The 22,520-nt window shown below is 37.7% G+C and overlaps 1 protein-coding gene across 7 annotated transcripts in view; it reads left to right on the top strand.

Moving 5' to 3' along the window:
- Nucleotides 1-22,520, top strand: part of PDE4D (phosphodiesterase 4D) — a 1,055,987-nt gene that overhangs the window by 990,720 nt on the left and 42,747 nt on the right. For 6 of the 7 annotated variants that reach the window (XM_076008347.1, XM_076008348.1, XM_076008349.1 and 3 more), the window contains one exon: nucleotides 3,470-3,582. In XM_076008347.1, coding sequence (XP_075864462.1) covers nucleotides 3,470-3,582 — 113 coding nt within the window. Of the gene's footprint in view, nucleotides 1-2,568; nucleotides 3,384-3,469; nucleotides 3,583-22,520 lie in introns of those variants that run through there. The other variant, XM_076008353.1, reaches the window with a different exon arrangement.

Genomic DNA, 22,520 nt, shown 5'->3' with positions numbered 1-22,520 from the left:
CCTGTAGGATAGCTGACAACTCCACATTGAGGCTTTTTTGGTAGGGATGAAAAGGTCAGTTACTTGATGTCTTAGAATATTTGGGGTTGAAATTCCTAAAAGTGAAGATTTAATAATGATGCTGAAAACCTGTGGCTAGTCATATTGCCAATTAATCTAGGAATTTGAAAAAAAAGTAATAGTCTCAGCTGTATGCCAATATCAGGAATAATTATTTGAGCAACAGTTTTACAGAATTAACTATTCTTTACTCTGTTGTTAATAATTATTTTCTTACTGGTATATAGATGTGTTTTGGTGACTTATTCTTCACTCTTGAGATTTATCCAATGCATGAAAAAGATGTTAGAACTTAAAATACATGTTTACACCGCATTATGATCATACCTAATCCTGGTTGTCAAAATGGCTGTAATGCATGACTTGGACATAAAATGGATATTCTAGAAAAAATTGCCCCTCTTGTTATACTACTTTGTTAAGAGCAAATCCTGTATCTAAGTACATGATGTCTTGAAGCATTAACCTGAAACTTTCTTGAATTACTTTTCCACATTAAAAAATAAAGACTGAAATAAAATATGTGGAGCCACATCCTGCTAGGTCAGAGGCCTGAATTTGTACTTTTGATTTCTGAAAAGCTTGGGAAGTTGGTAAAGGTGGGGGAAGGGACTGTTTACTTACTTCCTGGGAGGTCCTCTGGGGCTCAGGCTTTGAGAAAGTTGGAATGCAGGGGAGAAGACACTGGAAAGCCAAACCTTAGAGAGGACTCCTGGCTCCCAGATGTAACCAGTGAGTGAAAAAATGGCGTGAACAAATCTCAGACACAATGGCTATAGCATCTTTAACCCCCTGGATATGCTAACAATGGACAATTCAAATGACCATAAAATAAGTTAATTTCCTACATTCTTACTTTATATAGTATAGGGAGGAAAAAAGCCAAAACCAAACCAAACCATATAGTAGATACACTACCATGGCAACTTGGTAATACTATACTTGCATATGGAAGGTATTCAGTAAAATGAAAATAATTGTGTTATGGTCATAGGCTGAATTATTGCTCATGATCTTCAGGGTGTGGGATTACAAGGGACTTTCTAACGTCAGTGTTTAATGTTTCAATTTTTGTAACAACCATGTAATATTTTTACATTAAATATTATAATTTACATTATATTTATATTACATAATATATTACATAATATAATTTACATTAAATTTTATAATTAAAGAAAAGCTATACAAAAAGGTATTTTATACTGACCATTTAAAATTATCTTTAAGGTTGTTTCTTTTGTTAAGAAATAAAGCTTAAATCTTAAACTTTAATTCACCTGGCAAGGTTTAGGCAGTTGTGTGTTCACCTAAAGTATATATTTATAGAGGTTGTTGCAGGAAAAATAAAAATATAAAAAAGGCAAATATTAACCTAGAGTACTCAAAGTAAATGGTAAACAGTTCAAAAATTCTTGAAAACAATAAGCCACAGGGCACATGTAACAAATACTTTGAAAGTTATTCTAACTTTCACAAATTTTATATATAAATCTGTCTGGAAAATCTCAGAAGGCTGAGATTCAGTCCATGAATTTCTTTGTTGTGCCACTGATCATTTAAGGAGTCTTAAATTTAATCATTTAATTTCAAGGGCAAACTTTCTTCTCCTTCAATACCGCAGATTTGAAGGCAAAGAAAAGGGATTCCACCACTTCATGTAAGCTCTTTAATATCTTCTATTGATAGTTTTATAAGATGGACTCTTGAGAGTGTGAGTTTGCGTGCTTATCACATGCAAGTGTAGCGAAGTTGTCCCGCAACTGACCAGTTTAGGAAGAGTGCCCGGTTCCCTGGGTTAGCTTTGGTAAGTAGAACCTGCTTCCCTATGATGCCTTTGGCTATGGTCTTTTAATTTTCTCATGTTTGTAGTGTATTCCACCCATGGTGGGTAGAAACACCCTGCCAGATTTTCCTCCTTGGCACTACAAAATCCTCTTGGTCTTGTGCAATGTAACAGAGGAAGGGAGTACTTATGCAAGATGTGTGTAAACTCTCCTTAGCATGTGGTTCATTCACGTTGCTGTTACTTTAAGATAACTACTAGGCAATGCGTAATGTGAAAATGCAGCATATTGTCCTATCTGTGTATTCTACAGTGTTCAGACCCCACACAATTGTATATTTTGTTTGCCTGTTTACGTCCTCCCCCAAATTTAAAAGTCTTCTACTTAGTAGGGGCTGGCCTAGGTACAGAATCTGGTCTTCATACAAATGCTATTATTCCCACAACCCTGCCTCCTTAAAGTAGGTAAATCCTAAACCCTCACAAACCCTAAAGCCTAAACCATCACAAACGGTTGCGCGGGTCCTAAATAACCCTGTTTGTGCCGCCTGCCGGGCTCTCCCTTGAAACTTCGCAGGAAGCAGCGAGTGGTGGAAACGCGACGGCTCTGGCAGTTGGGGTGACCGGGAGGGGCAGCGGCTCGGCGGGGCGCGTGGGGCTCCCGCGGGGCAGGTGCGCGGCCGCGCGCGCCTGCGCGCCGGGTCCCTCCTGAGCCCCGCGGCGGGCGCGACCCCGGGCAGCGGGCTGCGGGCGCTCCACGCCGGGTTTTCCGCAGCTCTCCTGGCACAGACAGCCCCGCAGCAGCTCCACAGACACACACGCTCCCGCCCGTGCCTCCCCGGCTGCGCTTCAAAGCGAGCGGCGCCCGGCTGCGAGCCGGGTGATGGCACGGCGAGGCGGCGCTGGGGCTGAGGGGAAGGACGCGGCGGGTGGCACGGACAGGCTGTTGCAATTCGGAATCTGTTTCAAGGGGGTTGAGGAGGAGCCAGGCAGCGCCGAGGGCCGCGAGGGGCGTGAGGGGGAGTGTTCCCGGAAAGCCGCGGCGATGGAGCCGCGCTGCGCCCGCCGCCCAAGGAGTTGAGAAAGAAAACAGGAAACGTGGTGGCCGCGCACCCGGCCGCGGCTGATTCATTCGCTTCAAGTGCCGCGCAGAAGGCTCGGCAGGCAGGGCGGGCTCGGGGCCGGGACGGAGGAGATCCGGCCGTGGACCAGAGCTCCTCCGCGGGGCGGGCACCGAGGCGCGCGCGCCACCCCCTTCGCCATCCTCCAGAGCGGGGCTCCGGGACTAGGACTCTGGCCCGCCGCGCCGTCCAAAGTCGCATCGTGCTTTTTCCGCCCGTGTCCCCGTGTAAAAGTTGGCTTGCCGCTCTTTGCGCGCCCTTCTTGGAGGCCGACCGAGACGCCAAGCTGGAGAGACCTTGCCTTCCCGAGGCCGGCCGCCCAGCGCGCAGAGCCCCGGCCCCCTTCGTGCTGCCGGGCTCGGCAATATGAAGGAGCAGCCCTCATGTGCCGGCACCGGGCATCCGAGCATGGCGGGGTATGGCAGGATGGCCCCCTTTGAACTCACTGGCGGCCCCGTGAAGCGCTTGAGAACTGAGTCCCCCTTTCCCTGTCTCTTCGCAGAGGAGGCCTACCAGAAACTGGCCAGCGAGACCCTGGAGGAGCTGGACTGGTGTCTGGACCAGCTAGAGACCCTACAGACCAGGCACTCTGTCAGTGAGATGGCCTCCAACAAGGTAAGCCCCAATTTTGCTGTCACTGATGCCCCTAAGCTGCAGATTCCCACGCCGGTGAAGCCACCAGTCCCTGTGCCCCTGGGAAATATGAGAGAATTGTCACGCCAACTGCATGTTGGCTATTGTGCCCCTTTGGAGGAGGGTTCCTGTTTCCATGCTTTCCCTCTCTCTTCTATTCATTCTAGATAAATTAAACATTTTGCAAAAGCAACTTTGACATAGTTTGATTGAGTACCCCCAGGATACAGAGTTGTGTGACATTTTGAGTGACATTTTGCCCTTGGAATTGAAATCCAGTAGGGTCCATTAGCATTGCATGTTTAAAGGTATTCTTGGGGTTCCCAGTTGAAAATAAGAATTACTGGATGTCAGTGAAATCACTTGAATGTCACCATCTAGGGCAACCAAACTCAAAAGAGTTCAATGAACTTGGAACCTTAACCTCATTTATCTTGTCAGGGTACCCTGCAAGAACTGAGCCTTTCTTTATATTTTCAGTTGGCTGTATACATCCGCAGGAAATGTTAACAAAGTTAGAAGATTCATTATAATCATTACCTTTGTTTCCATTAATCTTGGAGAGAAAATCCAGTTTTCTGAGGTCGTTCAGTTACAAGGAGGCTTCAACTAGGCATTTGTGCCATATGTGCTAAGGTGCTGGTCTTGGCACTTAATGGAGTTTTGGGGTCTGAGAAGTAACCTTCAGCCTGAGACAGCCTTAAAATAGCCTGGAAGGCAAGGTAGAGTGTTTTTAGTTTTTGTTTTCAGGAAAACCTGTTCTTTTTGTCTTTAGTTGTGCAAGGAAATAATTGGGATTTGAATGTTTTTAATGACTATTTGGCTAAGGGGACAGAAAAAGAGGCATGTGCATGTTGGATGCAGATGGCTGAGTGATTTCTCCAGTAAGCACTAGTAATGTTGTGTGGCAATTAGTAATAGTTGTCTCTTAAAGATATTTAAGTATTTTTGGCGCCCCTATTTACAAGGTCAAGAAGGTTATATCATCTTATAGTTTATGTGTATATATCTTTCAATAAGTGATGCTTTTTTCTTAAGCTTCTTATAGTTTTTATCCCACCTGTTTTGTTTTCATGCAGTTTTTACAAAAAATACTATTAGCATATCAGCCACTTGATTGTCTTATCAGTTAATATTGTTTATATAGCATTGTTTGATAGCATTGTTGTTTAAGGGAAAAGTTGGCTTCTAATAAATAAAATGAAAGAAGCCCCCCTCCCCCCAGACACTGCCTGCAGATACTGACCTACCCATGGGCACACTGATGATTAAATACATAGTTTTTTTTTCTGTTTGGGCCTCATTTCTAAATTTGGCATGGCTCCACATCAGAATGACCGGTTATTGCTCTTTTAAGGGGACTCTTACTCCCTGCTGTGGCATAGGTACCATTGTTCTCCTTTGGGTAACGTATTTTTAGTTTTATAAAATATAATAATTTTTTCTTAAATTGATTAATAATAGCAGTAGACTTAAGCTGAATATCTCCAGTATCCTAAATGCTGAATGGGAGCATTCTGCAGTGGGCCTGAGATCTTAATTCTATTGTTCGGTTGATTGTGTATAATAAAAGGAAGAGGGGAATCTGAAGACACCTATTGGTATGCAAGCATTTGTTTGTGTCTTCAAGATGATTTGAGGGTACTTTTTCAGCTAAATGAACCTGGGTAGTTACTGTTACTTTCTCTAAAATCCATATTCTTAATGATGAGACCTGTGTTTGAACTTAAAAATTAATGTAAAATCTAATAATGTATTGTTAATGACTTCAGCTGTCAAGTAATTAATTTATACTTTAAGATAAGAAAAAACTTTAGGTCATAATAATTGCTTAAAATGATTCTTTTCTTTTAAAGGCACCAAATGAGACATTTTTGTTTAAAATATTTATTGCGAAGGCCCCAAATTAGACTTTGAGTTAATTTACAGGTTTAGTATAGATCATAGGTTTATATGGTTGAAGTGAAATCTAGGCAAAATGAGAAAATACCTTTTCCAAAATGTAGTCTTTCTAGCTGTGTTTATGTTTTGTGGTTGAAAGATTATTGATGTGACACTGATTTTTAAAATTAAACTTAGCTAAGGCTGTTGCTTCAACTTTTAATGTCCAAGCCACAGAATCTTCTGTGTTGTCTTCAGTGCTGAAAAAAAAAGTCCAAGCCATTCATTTCTTTTTAAACTCATTCATTTCTAAGTAAGTGCTAAGTTCACATGACTTTTTATAGGAGAAAAAGGGTTAGCATAGAAAGAAAAAAAGTTCTTGGTGAAGGTCGTAAAGTTACCCTTCTGCTTAATAACAAGGGCATGAATAAGCCACATCCACTAGGTCTGTGAACTGAGTGGGGGCAGCTGATCTGAAGGCCATGTTCATGATGCTGCACCTTCAGTCTGAACTGGAAATGTACACATCACACGTCCACTTGGGTGTTTGATATCTCTTAAATATGAATGAATCAGTCTGAAACATTGCTTTTCAGTTATTAGTTTTATTGCCATCCATTCTTTTTACGTATACTTGTTCGAACCAAACAATGTTTTCGTTTATCCTTTTTTTGCTTTTGAAAAATCATGACAATTTTCTGTTCTTCTCTCTTGAGGTTTTTAAAAATTTACACTAGTAGATTAAAAAGCACAATGAAAACACTAGTAAGAGATCAGGATTTTAAAGTGATGATAGAAAACATTTATCATGGAGATAGATTTGGGTGTTACAAAGAAGGAAATTGATTCCCCAAACCATTTAACAAATTGTGTTAACTAATTGTTCATATATTTCATAGATACTTTAATCAGAGGACTCTAAACCAATTAGCAGTTTTAAAATGATGCTTTAGAAGCAACTAGCTATGTTTTCTGTATTGTTATTATAATGTACATAGTGCTTGTTGATAGTATTGAGGCAGGAAGATTATTGAATTCTTGGCCAAGGCCAAGGTTGGCTGTAATACATGTAGGATGCTTGTACCAAGCGGGGTAAGAGATTCCAGATGGCATTTAATTTGAGTGATTAAATCTACAGCATTTACTCTCATAAGCACATTTATCTGCCTGAGATTTGTATAGATTTCCTGTGGAACTTCATTACTATAGTTGAGGATGATTTTTTTTTAGTGAGGTCTCAAAGCTTTGGAGGCAGACAGACCTGGAAGTTGAATCATGGTTTTGTTCCTTGCTAGCTGAGTTACGTTAAAGAAATGACTTCAACTTTTTAGCTTCAGTTTCCTTAGCATAGTATGGGTATAATAATAACTATTTTGAAAGATCAGTGTAAGAGTTCAAAAGAATATATATAAAACAGCTGACTAATACAGTGTCTGACAATAGTGGGCATTACCAATTACTGCTTGTTATTGGTATTATTTGGGTTCAGGTCAAACTTCGTTGGTTGTCTGCTTGGCTAAAAGTTTTGGCTTTTTTTACCATTTAGTTGTAATTTATTCTAGACATCTAAGGTTTCATGGATTTTTATAGTATAATTCTTAGATAACTGTTGTTAGTGCACATGTTTATATTATTAAAAATGCTTACATTAATTTACAGTATTTTTGGCATAATATAGACATATACATTTTAAAGTTCCAATTAGAAGTTAAGGCTTTTCTTAAATTCCAGTTACAGAATGCCAGACAGAGAGCTAAGTACATTTTACTCTAAAACTGGAAACATAACCCTTGTTTAACTTTTATAACATGTAAAACATAATGTGAGTTGGTGGGCAGATTTCCCTCCTATTGTTTAGATTTTGCAAAGCTAATGTATCTTTTTAGTAAAATGCCTTTTAATGCAGAATAGTTTCACTATGTTCTGGTTACCTTTCTCTCATGGAAAGTATATTGAGAATGGGAGCTGGTAGAAAGGAGAGCAGGACAGGGGTCTGAACCTAAGGACTTTCAAGGATCATGCTATGGAACCCTATATAACCTTATCCTCTTGTGAGCATGATGCATGTTTCATCGGGTCTTCAATGTGAATGCATTGATGTTTGAAGGAGAAAACAAAATCATTTTGAGTTCTCCCCCAAACATACCACTATAAAAATGTGTTTTGTTTCTACTCTTTAATTTTAGGGGCAGTTTGAGGCATGGCATTGCTGGAAAGTACTGTACTTCAAGCTTGAAGTTAGGATTCAAGCATCCTTCTAAGAGACTTGTTTTTCTATAGTTCATTCCAGATGTACTTAATGCCAGCTTTGCAAATGTGGTCATGACTTCTTTATGGAATTTATTTTGTATATTTGGTTTTTAGCAAACATCTCTAGCGTGTTTTTGTTGCCTATAAATTAAACTGCTTTTCTAAGGTGCTTTTTCTTAGTGTTTTCTCTGGCTACTCCCCCTACTGCTTTGCAGATGTCAATGCATAAACTATACTACTAGCACTTTCTATGTGACTGCTCATAGATTGTCCTATGGGCAGGAGGGCTGTTGGAATATAGGATATTCATAGAAGTGGCTAAATCTTAAGATATTTCAGCATTATGTAAATACAAGAATAGAAATACATGTTAAACTTTTGTGAAGAAGGAAGCTAAGTTAGTTGGAAAAGGCATTTTAATTTTATGACAGAAAACAGCAACAGTTGTTTTTCCTATTAAAATATTAAAACTTAGATAAAAGAATTATGAAAAGTAAACCAACATGCCTAAAGAAAAACTTTAAATTTTAAAAGAAAATATTTTCTATAATATAAACTCAACTTTTTGATGTTTTGGGTTTATCTGCTTTTTCATCCTCTTACTAAAGGTAGATTTGGGAAAGATTTGTGTAGCTTACATATAATGCCTTAAAGTTAATATGAAGGATCGGGAATCCTTGTTTTTATAATCAGTGTTAGGAAAAAATACTTTCTTTGCTTTTAAGTAATAATAGAAGAGGAGAGACACTTTGAAAGGAAATTTTTGTTTCATTGAATAGTAAAGCCCTTGACTTCAATTTAGCAAGACACTAAGGATTAAAACAAATATCAATTTGTCTCTATTGTCATTAACTTAGTTCCTGTGACAGTATTGAGTGCCGGCCCATAAGCTTAAATATTCCTAATATTCAATTATCAAAAATTTCTAATTTTTATAATTCAATAAATTATTACTATAGAACAGTGGTCCCCAACCTTTTTGGCACCAGGAACCTGTTTCATGAAAGACAGTTTTTCCATGGATGGGGGTGGGAGGGGAGCATTGGGAACCACAGCTATAGAAATTGCTTTTAGTTATGTTTTGATGTGATTTATGGGATAATGATAACTTCTGTCTAAGAGCATTATGAACTATCTCCCTTTTTGAAAAAAATTTCAAAACATAAGCCTTGTACAAAAAATTCCCAATGTTATGGATAGATTAAACAAACTTCCCCCCCCAAATACCTAGGGTGATAGATAATGCTTTTGTTGAATTTAAAAAGATTTCTATGATAGTCACATTGATTATAGCTTTTACTTACAATACAAATATGTGATAGATGTGAAATGTTGTTAATGTCAAGATTTTAATTGATACATAAAATATATAGTTTGGTTTCTCTTTTGCAGCAAGAAAGACCAACTCTTTTTTTTAAAGTGCAAATTGCTGGGGTTTATTTTGCGACAGAGTAGCTCTGGACACAGTAGTTCTATACCTGGCTACTTGTTGTAATAGTTTAATTGGCACTATTAGTCTGAGATCTTTCTAGAAAATAAAAAGTTGAATAGCCCTTTATTTTAATATCCATACTAGTTTTGCATTTTAAGAAGGCGTTTTCTTTTATTAACTCTAACAAGGATATGTGGATGAGCCTTGATATCTGCTTAAACAATAAATAATTTTGCTGTGTTCATTAGGAAATTAGTTATGTTGGATTACCAACTGCAAGTATAATAGGATTATTATCTGTTCCTATTAGAAAATAGTTTATCTTTAAGAAAGTATTTTTTATTATTATTATTTAGTATTCTGGGCTTTTGTTATTGTTTGCTGTACTTTGTATGTGATTAGAATAAATGATATCTATTGCTTGGCCTGGAGTATACGTCAGTGATACTTATGACAACTTTATACAGTGGAAAGAACATAGATGTTTTTTCATCAGGTGAACTTGGTTTCAAATTCCAGCTCTGTTGTTTCCTACCTAATGTTTTGAGCAATAGCCTTCACCTCTCTGAAGCTCAATTTCTTCGTTTGTAAGTGGGGATAATTAAAGGGGAAAATAAAATTGAAAAGTTGTCAATAGTACTGTCAATATAATGTATGCAAAACTCGGTTTGGTGCATAGCACACACTGGGTGCTTGGTAAGTTACGTGTGCTCACCTGTCTAGAATATATACAAAAAAGGAAAATTAAAAATCCTATGTCCTATATTCCTTGCAAAATAAGAACATAATGTTTCTTAGAAGAAAAAGATGATCTTTCTATTTTATAACAGTTTAAATTAATGTTGTTGAAACCTTATTATTTCTGCATATATTCATATCTGCTTTTATATGTTGAATATTTCAATTTAAAGCAATTTACTTTTATTAATCTTAAAATATCTATTTTAGGCCGGGCGCTGTGGCTCACGCCTGTAATCCTAGCTCTTGGGAGGCCGAGGCGGGCGGATTGCTCAAGGTCAGGAGTTCAAAACCAGCCTGAGCAAGAGCGAGACCCTGTCTCTACTATAAATAGAAAGAAATCAATTGGCCAACTGATATATATATATATATAAAATTAGCCGGGCATGGTGGCACATGCCTGTAGTCCCAGCTACTTGGGAGGCTGAGGCAGAAGGATCACTTGAGCCCAGGAGTTTGAGGTTGCTGTGAGCTAGGCTGACGCCACGGCACTCACTCTAGCCTGGACAACAAAGCGAGACTCTGTCTCAAAAAAAAAAAAAAAAAAAAAAAAAAATCTATTTTAATTGACATAATAATTGTGTATATTTACGGGGTTCAAGATGATATTTTATGTTTATATTATAGAAAGATTCAGTCAAGCTAATTAACATATCTATCGCCTCACCAATTTAGCATTTTTTTGTGGTGAGAACATTAAAAACCTACTTTAGTGATTTTGAAACATACATTTTTAACTGTGGTCACCATGCAGTGCAATAGATCACTAAAACTTTTTCCTCCAATCTAGATGAAACGCCCTTTGATCAACATCTTCCTTTTCCCTGTTCTTTCCTTTCTGTCCCAGCACCACTGGTAACCAATTTTCTACTCTGTTTCTATGAGATGGACATTTTTGAATGGACATTTGAATGTCCATTTTGAATGGACAATTTGGACATTTTTAGAATCCACAAATAAATGTGAGATCATTTATTAAAGACAATGGTTGTCTTTCTGTGCCTGGCTTATTTCACTTAGCATGTCTTCCATTTCCATCCATGATGTCAAGAATGACAGAATTTCCTTCTTTTTTAAGGCTGTATGTTATTCCACTTTGTATATGTATCACATTTTCTTTATCTATTTATCCTGCAGTCCCCAACCCCCAGGCCAGGGGCCAGTACCAGTTAATGGCCTTTTAGGAACCAGGCCATGCATTACCTCCTGATCCCCCACTCCTCCCACCCCATCGTGGAAAAATTGTCTTCCATAAAACTGGTCCCTGGTCCCAAAATGGTTGTTGACCACTACATTTATCCATTGATGGATGTTTAGGTTGCCTCCATATCTTGGCTATTGTGAATAATGCTGAAATGAATATGGGAGTGCAGATATCTTTTCAAAATACTGATTTCAATTATTTGGAAATATACCCAGAAGTAAAATTGCTAGATTATATGGTAATTCTATTTTTAGATGTTTGAGCAACCTCCATACTGTTTTCCAAAATGGCTATACTATATTAATACATTCCTACCAACAGTGTGCAAGGGATCCCTTTCTCCACATCCTCGCCAACGCTTGTTACCATTCATCTATGTGATGATAGCCATTCTAACAGGCATGAGGCGATATCTCCTTGTGGTTTTGATTTGCATTTTCCTGATGATTTCAGATGTTGAGCATTTTTGAGTATATCTGTTGGCCATTGGTATCTCTTCTTTTGGGAAATGTCTGTTCAGATCCCTTGCCCCTTTTTAAATTGCTGTAGAGTTGCTTGAGTTCCTTATATATTTTGCATGCTAGCAGCTCTTATCAGATATATGGTTTGCCAGTATTTTCTCCCAATTGATGGGTTGTCTCTTCACTCTATTAATTGTTTTCTGGGCTGTGCAGAAGCTTTATAGTTTGATGCAGTCCCATTTGGCTATTTTTGCTCTGGTTGGGCTGTGCTTTTGGAGTATTATGCAAGGAATCGTTGCCCAGACCAATGTTGTAAAGATTTTCCCCTATGTTTTCTTCTAGTAGCTTTATATTTTCAGGTTTTACACCTAAGCCTTTATATCATTTTGAGTTGATTTTTGTATCTGGTATTAGATAAGGTTGCAATTTCATTCTTCTGCAGGTGGATATTCTATGTTCCCAACACCATTTATTGAAGAAACTGTCCTTTCCCCATTGTGTGTTCTTGGCACCTTTGTCAAAAATCAATTGACTGCAGATACTTGGGCTTATTTCTGGGCTTTCTATCCTGTTCCATTCATTAATGTGTCTGTTTTTATGCTGGCACCATGCTGTTTTGATTACAATAGCTTTATAGGATATTTTGAAATCAGGGAGTATGATGCCTCTGGCTTTGTTCTTTTTGCTCAATGTTGCTTTGGCTATTAGATCTTTTTTGGTTCTATATGAATTTTAGGATTTTTTTTTCTATTTCTGTGAAAAATGACATTGGAATTTTTATAGCAATTACATTGAATCTGTAGATCATTTTGGGTAGTGTGGACATTTTAACAATATTAATTCTTCTAAACCATGAACATGGACATCTTTCTATTTCATGTCTATTTCTTTCTATTTCTTCTTCAGTTTGTTTCATTAGTGTTTTATAGTTTTCAGTGTATAAATATTTCACCTCCTTGGTTAAATTTATTTGTAAGTATTTTTTATGCTATTATAAATGGGATTGTTTTCTTAATTGTTGGGTAGTTTCTTAATGTATAGAAAAGCTACTTAAAGCAGTTTTTGATTTTTAAATGTAAATAACCACCTGAGTGCTTCATCTTAAGCAATGATATCCGTGAAATCATAGGCTTCATATTCTAGTTACATTTTTCTAATATATATTAAAATTAATCTATAGCAAAATGAGAAAACATTATCTGTATACCACTTTAAAGCATTTTGATTACCACTTATGAACACTGGGCATGCTTCTGAACATATTAGTCTAAGTCAACTGCAAGAACAATTTTGAAACTTAATTCTGATTAGAATGATAGGTTTTAGCCTACAGTTTTTCTTCTCTGCCTCCAATGGGATTTCTCCACCAAAGGAGAAAATGGCAAATTTCTTCAAACGAAACGTCCCATTCATTAGACATTTGTTCCTCAGGCAGCATGATCTGGGGATTTCAAGCAGCCCTCCTGTAGCCAGCCTGTCCTTTACCAAGTATCCATGGGACCACTTTCCCTTCTGTGCTTTAGTGTCCTCATTTGTTAAATAGCTGCTGTGATTAATTTAATGAACTGAAAGATGGGAATTATCAGAACAAAGTCAGGAACAGAGTTGGTCCTCAGTATATTAATTTTTTTCCATCTATATTTTTCTTCTCTTATTTTGGGGGCTGAAGATTAGAGGGTGTTTGTTTGCTGTGCTGATTCCTACCTTTCCGATGAGCTTCTAATGGTGGCCTAATGACGTTGGTACTAACCAAAGGAGAACTATTGTGGTGTTTCATTTCCTCTTCTCTCCCCATTAGTGACTTACAAAGCCAGGTTTTTTTTGGTGGTTGTTTTCTATACTTTTTTTCCACCTCTGTTTCTATCTTTCAGGGTGTTTACCTTTTGTTTCTTTGTGTACTTTTACAGTATAGACCATTAAACCACCTTTAGCTTTTATCTAGAATATCTAAAAATCTGTGAGCTTTTTTTTTTTCTTAAAGAAAGCTGTAACTGGTTGTGATCAATCTGTGAGCTTTTTCTAGAAGAAATGCATAAAGCAATGGAGAATAGTCTAGCCAGTTTTTTTCATAGATGAATATATCTGTTATTCCTCTGAATGAGACTAGCAGTAACCCAGATACAAAGTATCTTATTAATATTGAATATTAAGAAAAGTATATTAAGAACATAGCCCTTTATTCCACCTTTCAACATCTTAACCGTGTACAACACACACAAATATTTCCTTGCTCTGTCAGCTGGGAGGGTCTAGAAGAAGTGACATCCCAGTAGCAACGAGGACACCTACCACCCACATTTTGGTTTCTTATACCATTCTCCAATAAAGGGAACTAGGACTATTTGGAGGTACAGCTGATTCTAGGGACTCAGGAATGAAATATACAAGATGAGCCTGGAACATCTTGCAGTGCCAGAAAGTAAGGAGGTGCTCAAACAAACAGAACTCCACACTATGGAGATTTGTCAAAGGGATACAAGAGGAGACTAAAAGAACTTCCAGTGACCAAATCTGGAACACTGAGCAAGAAAATACTGTAGGATTGGATTATAACCCAAAGTATAAAATAAATATCTGTGAGTCTGTATTGGTATAAACTAATTATTGAATGAATAATCAAATGGAAGAAAATAGACAGATCTCCTCTGCAGAAGCATTCCAAATAACTTACATAGATATTTCACCCTCAAGGAGGGAAACCATTAGAGACTTAGGAGAACAAGAATTCTTCACCCCTTAAGTGTGGGCTGTGCATATTGACTTCCCTCTACACGGTGCAGTATGCAAAGGGAAAAAAAAGTAACTCCACAATGGAGAAACCCAACAAACACTACCTCAGTCAGGTTATCAAGATCAACATTGACAATCCAATCAAGTGATAATACATACCCTTGACGTGAGCTGATGAAAAAGGCATTTTTGTATCTGTGGTTTTCTTACTGAAAACATACTAACCCCAATCTAATCATGAGAAAAATATCAGACAAATCTCAGTTTAGGGACATTCTACAAAATACCTGCCCATTCCTCCTCAAAATTGTCAAGGTTATCAGAAACAAGGAAAATCTGAGAAACTCACATCTAAAAGACTTCTCTTTAAAAAATTATGACTACTAAACATAACGTATCCTGGATGGGATCCTGGAACAGAAAAAGAACATTAGTTGAAAACTACACAAGTCCGAATAAAGTATAGACTTAAGTTAATAATAATGTATCAGTGTTGATTCAATAATTTTGACAAAAGTGTCATAGTAATGTAAGATGTTAATAATAGGGAAACTGCATGTAAAGTGTGTAGGAACTGTATGTACTACACCAGTTTTCTATAAAACTGTTCTAAAAACAAAAAGGTTATTTAAAAAATGTTAACCATCATCCTTTAAGGCCTATTTGCAATGCTATCTCTTTTATAAAGCTGTTTTTATCCTATCTTCTATACCTCCCACCCCAGGTGGGATATGTCTTTCACCTTTGACCTTCCATAGGATTTTATTTGTAATTATCTTAACTCTTAGTACAATATATTGTAACTTTGTTTCACTCTTCTGATTAGGCCTTCTACACTATTTTTAACCCAAATCTTGGGAGTGTCAATGTAATATTCTATAGTTGGTCACATAAATTAGTACAGGATGCATGATGTTAGTGAATGTAAATGCCATTTTTCACCTTGGATTGTAGTTCGTACCTTTCAAGAAAGGTATTTTTCTTTCAATGATAAGAATCCTAAGTTATTTCCCACATAAGAGTCTCAGTTCTGCATATAGATATTCATGTCTCAGAAATTTTAGCATGGTAGATGCTAGATTGGTCTTATTTAAATTAAGAGTTTATAGTGCATAGGCATAGGCCACATAGGGCCATATTCATGGCCTTAAACTGTTCCCTGTCCTCTATACTTATTTTAGCAATATCATTCTAATGACATATCTGAATACTTTCCCTGCTGGCCTTCATAGAAAGGATGTGTTTGTCAGCTTTTGCCTGTGGGAGAGTATTCTGTGAAGCTTGCCCAGGGCATGCTTGAGTCCCCATCAGCATCTCTGGTCTGCTGCACTCTAATCCCCATAGGGGCAGCCTCTTGCTTTTATTACTGGCAAGTAGTGTGGTGTGCAGATATAGGCACCATAATAGGAAGCACCTCAGCCTGTCATAAACAGGTCTGGAGAGTGGAAAGCACAGACTGACAAAGATGTGTCCATAGCAACCAGGCAAAGATGTGGCTGCCATCTTGGAGTCAGTGCAGGCTGGCGTCTGCCTTCTCCATCTCAGAAAGCAACCAGCTGATTTCAAGGCTGCTTTCCCTGTACATAGCAACGTTTGGGTTGGATTGTTTTTGTTTTAAACTTACATATGAATAAAGACATTTTAAAGAAATAATACTCTTCAGAGTATTGTGAGAGGATGTATCAAAGTGTTTTCCTTTTGTTATTCTCCTTTTAATTCTACCCGATCATTCCATTCTAAACTCAGTCAAGATGGAAGAATAGACATTTCACAACAATTGGAAATTAAAGGAAAAAAAGAATCATACAAAAATAATTATATGTCTTTTTCAAGGATTATAAATTGTACTGACTTATATAGAATTACAAAGAAAGGATCATTTCTTAGTAAGGTGAGTTGTGTTGTTTATGCCTTTACCTCAACTGCAAGTTTTAGAGAAGGAGGACATTCTTAGACCATAATGGTTCTATTTCATATTTGCTAACTTTTTTTTTTCAAACTTCAGAAAAAAATGAACTAAAACATTAACAATGATGGGCTTTGTAGCAAGAATTTAAGGAGAGAATACGTTTCAAATTTGGAAGGACTTTCACAGTTTTTAATAATTCTTTCATGGGTGCTTTAACTATATGTAGGTGTCATTTAATTATTTGCAAGAAAGCTCCATTTACACAACAGACTAAAGACTACAAAGATTAAGCAAAGCTATAACTCTGTTAAAAAGATATTCAAAAATTAAGTTAGGTTTAGGAAAATGAAAGTCTTGGATTTTTTTGGTTGTGTTTTTTTTTATTTTGAGATCTTTGGCCACAGTCTTTCATAGATTAAGTGTTCAACAAGTATTTGTTGACTAGTCGCTTCCCTTTTTTAAAACTAAACACCTATACTCTTGTATCTTTTTAAAAAAAAATATTTCAAGTCAGTTTCAATGATATGCTATGATAAGAATGAAGCCAATTAACATTATCTTGGTATATATTTTAGTTTTCTGTTGTTTTCTTGATCTTATAATCTCAGTATGGTCTCTTAGATCTCCGTAATAGTATGTGTTAATTGGGTTTTGATAAATCTTGAATAATCTTTTACTAGAAATATGCCTATTTCTTTATTGTACATAAGGAAAAGATTAATTTACTTCCTCTCAGAAGATGCTGCTTGGGCCTAAGTCTTAATGTTTCTGTGTAGTGATAATGAGCAGTAAAATGACTAAACGATATGTAGAAGAAAAGACATAAAAGACAAAAAACTTGCATCATTATACACTACATGACAGGAATTTGTTTTTTTTTTTAAAGTAGAATTCAATAGAAAAATGAATTACTCATTGTCATTTAGCCTTATTTGAAAACATTTTAATATTTCCCATTGGATACATATGAACAATCTTTGACTATAGCTGGTCACGAAGTACCAATATGTGCCCTCCCTGCCTTCTAATGTAGGACATGATCCTGGATATTTTCTCATAACTGAAACCTTACATTTCTAATTTAGCTCCAGGAATGGTATACTATATTTCAAAACATTTTTATCTGTGAAAGCTGAGGCTCAGTTAAACATGCCCAAGATCCATATGCTTCTTAGTAGATACAAAAGATGGTTAGTTTCTGATGTAGCATCGGGAAAGATGGAAAGATAGAACAAATGTTTGTTCTGAGGCTACATTTTCAAAATATATCCAAATAGTATTTTTGTATTTATTTAGTGAGCACTAGATTCCAAAATAGCAAATGCAATTTCAGCAACATGTAATGCCTGGAGGAGAATCCTATAGTACATCTCGTTCTGCCTTTCTTGTTCTCTAAGTCATGTTGGGATGAGAACAAAACTGACCGGGGCCCTAGCTCCTAGGAAGAGCATGCTGGTGAGATAGCACATTAGGCAGGCAGTTAAATTAATGGAGCACCAGTATAACTGAAGGGTAATGGGGTCGGTGGGATGAGAAGACCAAGTGACAAAAGCAGATCTGAGATTCTGAGCTGGCAGAGGATTTTGGGGTGGGGGTAGGATGAAACTATATTGATGGTGGGAGGCAGGTAGCAGATAGAGAATGTATGGGATATTCTCAGGGAAAGTGTAAGCAGGTTCAGGATTTTAAAAATGGCCTATTACCATGAGGTTGCCTTGAAGTCTCTTTTCTTAATGGGGCAAGATGGAAAGGGAAGATGGAAAAAAAGAAAAGTAGAGAGAAAGAGGACATATCAGACAGTGCAAAGTGAGGAAGGGGAGGGGTGGGAGACACAGGAATGTCTGGCTAGGCTGGCCCAAGGTTAGGGCTATCTTGGCTGGAGGCAAATCGACCAGTTCATGTTCCTGCCTGCTTTCCACCACAGGGTTCAGATGGTGAAATCTGGCTGGAAGGAACCTTTGGGGCAGCCTTGAAGAAATAAAGAAATCCCAGATGGGTCAGCCAGAGGGTGTGAATGTTTAAGGGAAGACAGTCAGCTGTGCTGGGGGAGGGGAGATGAGAGGGGTAGAGCTGACTTGAGAGGGGAGATTTATGGACATGGTGTATTTCTTGAGGCTTAGATCTTTTTTGCACTAATAGCTGGAGTCACGTCCTTCACCTGTTGCCTGTTTGAGTCATGGCCCAGTAGCAGTGGATGATGGCCCAATTGCTGAGCCATCCATCCCCTAAGGAACCTGTTGCTTGGGAGTGAGGAAAGGTAGTTAATGGGCTCTGTGACAGCCAGATGTAAGCCAAAATATGGTGAAAATATATTATGTCCAAACAAACTAGCTGATTCACTGTATTATATCATAAGTCTGCAGTCCCCAACCTGGCCAGTACCATGGTGGCCCAGTACTGGCCTGTGGCCTATTAGGAACCAAGCCACACATCACCTCCAGAGCTCTGCTCCACTGCCCATCCCCCCCAGCCTACCCCTGGTCCATGGAAAAATTGTCTTTCATGAAACCAGTCCCTGGTACCAAAGAGGTTGGGGACCACTGTCGTAAGTTATTATTAGATGCTGGAAGAGTAAAGTAGAATAGAACAGGCGAAGAACATGAACTGTTTATCTTGATTTTACTTTAAATCTCCTAAATTCTGAGGAGTTTAGCAATTCCTCTTCTGGATATAAATCTACCCTACCCTAGAGTTGTGACCTAGAGTTGTGACCTAATAATTAAATTACTTTCACCTCTGAGCCTTTCTTTTCTCTATAGATCAGGACTAACGTAATCTCACAGGATTGTTGTGAAAATTAGATGCATACTTACGTAAAGTGTGTAGCGTGGTGCACACACGATAGGCACTATGGCCTATCTTTAGTAGGGATGAGGACTGGAACTATTTTTAAACCTAAAAGGTCAACTTTATATGCTGCCATATAGGTAACCCAAGGCAATTGGAGCTTGAATCAACAGGCCTGGGAGAGAGCTTGCAGAATGTGCCTTTGAAATCCTGATACCCAGTCATGGTGATTTATGGGGCCTTACCAGCTTGCATATGTGATGGCCCACTGAGTTTGTTTACTTTAGTTTTAGCTCAGTTACCTAGCACTCTGTGATAGCATACTCTCAATGACTACTTCGTTATGATTTCTTTGAAATAATATGTATGAAGGCAGCTATGGAAAAGATTTTTATTAGAGTTGTGAGGGTCTGATGTAGATCTTCATTTTACTATGCTTAAAAATTGGTTCACTGCTTGTGTTCTGCTTTTCCCTCTCCCTGGATGACTTCCAAGACCCCTCCAAATGATTTTTCTGATTCTATGAATTACTGAAACTGTGATTAACAAGAGTGTCAAATATTAATCAATTATCAAGATACTAGGTATCTGGGGTAAGTAGAAATAAGAACCAAAAGTAGACCTTTTAAGCATGGCATGCATTAAAAATGACAATCCAGGCCGGACGCGGTGGCTCACGCCTGTAATCCTAGCACTCTGGGAGGCCGAGGCAGGCGGATTGCTCGAGGTCAGAAGTTCAAAACCAGCCTGAGCAAGAGCGAGACCCCGTCTCTACTATAAATAGCTAGAAATTAATTGGCCAACTAATATATATATATAAAATTAGCCGGGCATGGTGGCGCATGCCTGTAGTCCCAGCTACTCGGGAGGCTGAGGCAGTAGGATCGCATGAGCCCAGGAGTATGAGGTTGCTGTGAGCTAGGCTGATGCCACGGCACTCACTCTAGCCTGGGCAGCAAAGAGAGACTCTGTCTCAAAAAAAAAAAAAAAAAAATGACAATGCAGCTGAGAAGGGAATGAATTGAAATGAGTCTGAATCTAGTTCCAGCCCCATGATGAGGTCTTAGTCATGAGTCTGACACTAGCTATAGCAAGAGAAGAAATTCCCTAGCAGTGTATTGTTACAAGGGTTGAAAATGAGTCACTGAGTAGGTGATCGATCCCTCTTTACTTTCCACTTGCTGTCAGCCACGTTGCAGAGAAATCAAACTTTGATCGGCTTTATAAAAATTAGTTTTTAAAAAAATTCCAAAGGCCCTTACAAGTGAAAGACGTTTGTGTGTTCAGTCTGTTCACCTCCTTCACTACACAGAGGAAGTAACAAGGCATAGAAAGTTAAAGTGACCCAGAACAAAACAGTTCTGTGTTACTTTTGTCAAGGTTTCTATCTTGTAGCGAATAAAACCTTTTTGTTGCTAGACATGCGACCTTGATTTTGGTCTTAATTGACATCGTCACTTTTGAATGCAAGTTTTAGTTTATTATGTTTTTATTATTTGTGTTTGATTCTTGATCATTTTTCTCTGCATCAGATACCACTTTTCATGTAGGAAAGAAATCATTATGAGGTTTTCGTTTTGTGCTTTTTGGCTGCAGACAATCACAATCCAGTCTTTAAGCTTTCATTGATGTTTGTATTAGCCTGGTTATATATTTTTTTCTGCCAGGAATTATCTGTGGGTAGCCTGGTTATTGTAGGACATATGTCTACTCCAAAGGTTCTTACAAGTGAAATGAGATTTTTGTGTGTGACTGTCTATATTTAAACATAGATAGATAGATAGAAAATCATATAGACATGCCACTGAAAATACAGCTAGCCATATGAGTAAGCCTATTGTGTGTTAACCTGCAATAGAATCATTCGTGATGTTCTTGTCCTGTAGAGGAGTTCAGAGTGTATTCAGTACAAGACCGGAGGATTGGGAAGCATCCCAGAAAAGGTGCTACTAAAGTTGGATCTCGAGCATTGAGGATTTACATAGATTGATAACAAGGAAAGAGGTGGTATTCCAGGGGCTAGATGAGTCAGGGTAGTATGGGACACTTTTATGAATTTGGCTTTATTGCATGTTTGTGGGGATAGGGAGGTAGTGGAAATTATGAAATAAGAAGCCTACCTGGACCAGAGGATCTGATTATAGTACCCTAAGCAGGTATGAAAAATGCACATTGGGACCACACTGCTGATGGCCTTAAATGTCAGGTGAGGCCATTTGCATGTTGTCCTATAAATCCTGAAGAATTCTTGAATTTGTATAAGGAAAATAGTATAAGTAAAATAATAAAGTGGTTTTAGAGAGATAAATCTGGTGGTAATATGCAGGATGGATCATATTGAGAGGAAATTGTACTAAAAGCAAGAAGAATCTATTAAGAAATTAGGCACAATAGTGATAAGGGCCTGAAATAGGATAGGAATGAAAAGAAAAGAATAGATGGGAGAAAGATTGAATGGGGCAGGGTAATAAGCTATATAAGACATAGGGGCTACTGCCAGAGGAAAGTATGAAATTCCAAACCCAAATAATAGGATAAAAGTTGGAAAATCAGAGAAGTCCGTTGGGCAACGGTTGAGGGCAGGGTTGGACAATATGACAGTTAAACTTTTAGACATGAAGTTAAAGTGACTCCTCATATCTAAGTAGAAATGCCCTATAAGCCTTTAATTGTTATGATTGGATTTCTGGTGAAAAGGCAGGATTTGACTTGGATGTTGCTTGCAGAGTCGATAGCTGAGGCCTTAAGACTCATCTGTAAAATGGGAATAATCATAATTCTCATAGGGTTATTATTAAAAATAAAAGGGATAATTCCAGGAGAGTACTCAGCACTCTCCTTGGCACATAGTAGACAATCAGTAAATACTAATATTACCTTTTATTATTATTAAATATTATGGGTTTTAGGGGAAAACAATTTTTGAGTTATTAGAACTGTTATTCAGGATGCTATAAAAGTTATCTACTTAGTGTGTTTTCTTAGTTCCCCAAATGGAAGTTCATATGTTCTAATTCACATACTTGCTTCCCTAGTGACAGCCCAAACTATAACTGCACATGTTCTGCTGTTGATCACTGTAAGGCTTGTAGTGCTTTTTACATAAATGGTTAAGGATCTTAACTACTCCTCTGTTCATTGCAGCTTCCATGATACAGTCCTCAGCCATATTTTGTTTTTATTTGCTTATATCCAGAGTCAAATATATTTTAAGGAATTTATAAAGAGCTTCTTTTAAAGAATAACATTAACTCCATGTGTTAAAACTGCATTCACTCAAAGTAGAATAGTCTTATACAATAGTGGAGGAAATCCAGGAGAGGCAGACTGTTATTTATGAAGAATCGTAGTACTCCAATTTGGGTATTTTTACATTTGTTGGGTCAGCACATTCTGAGAAAATTATTCTGGTTTGTTTGAAATCTCTAAAAGCATTCTCAGTTGGTATCAGTGATTCTATTATAATAGTTTGCAGACAAGCCATTGATTGCATAAGCTATTGGGTAGATATCATTGCATAAATCTTAA

The sequence above is a fragment of the Microcebus murinus genome, chromosome 11 (genome assembly GCF_040939455.1).
Source record: "Microcebus murinus isolate Inina chromosome 11, M.murinus_Inina_mat1.0, whole genome shotgun sequence".
In the NCBI taxonomy this organism is placed as follows: domain Eukaryota; kingdom Metazoa; phylum Chordata; class Mammalia; order Primates; family Cheirogaleidae; genus Microcebus; species Microcebus murinus.
Note: the sequence above shows the minus strand (reverse complement) of the source record. Positions and strands in the feature narration are given on the sequence as shown.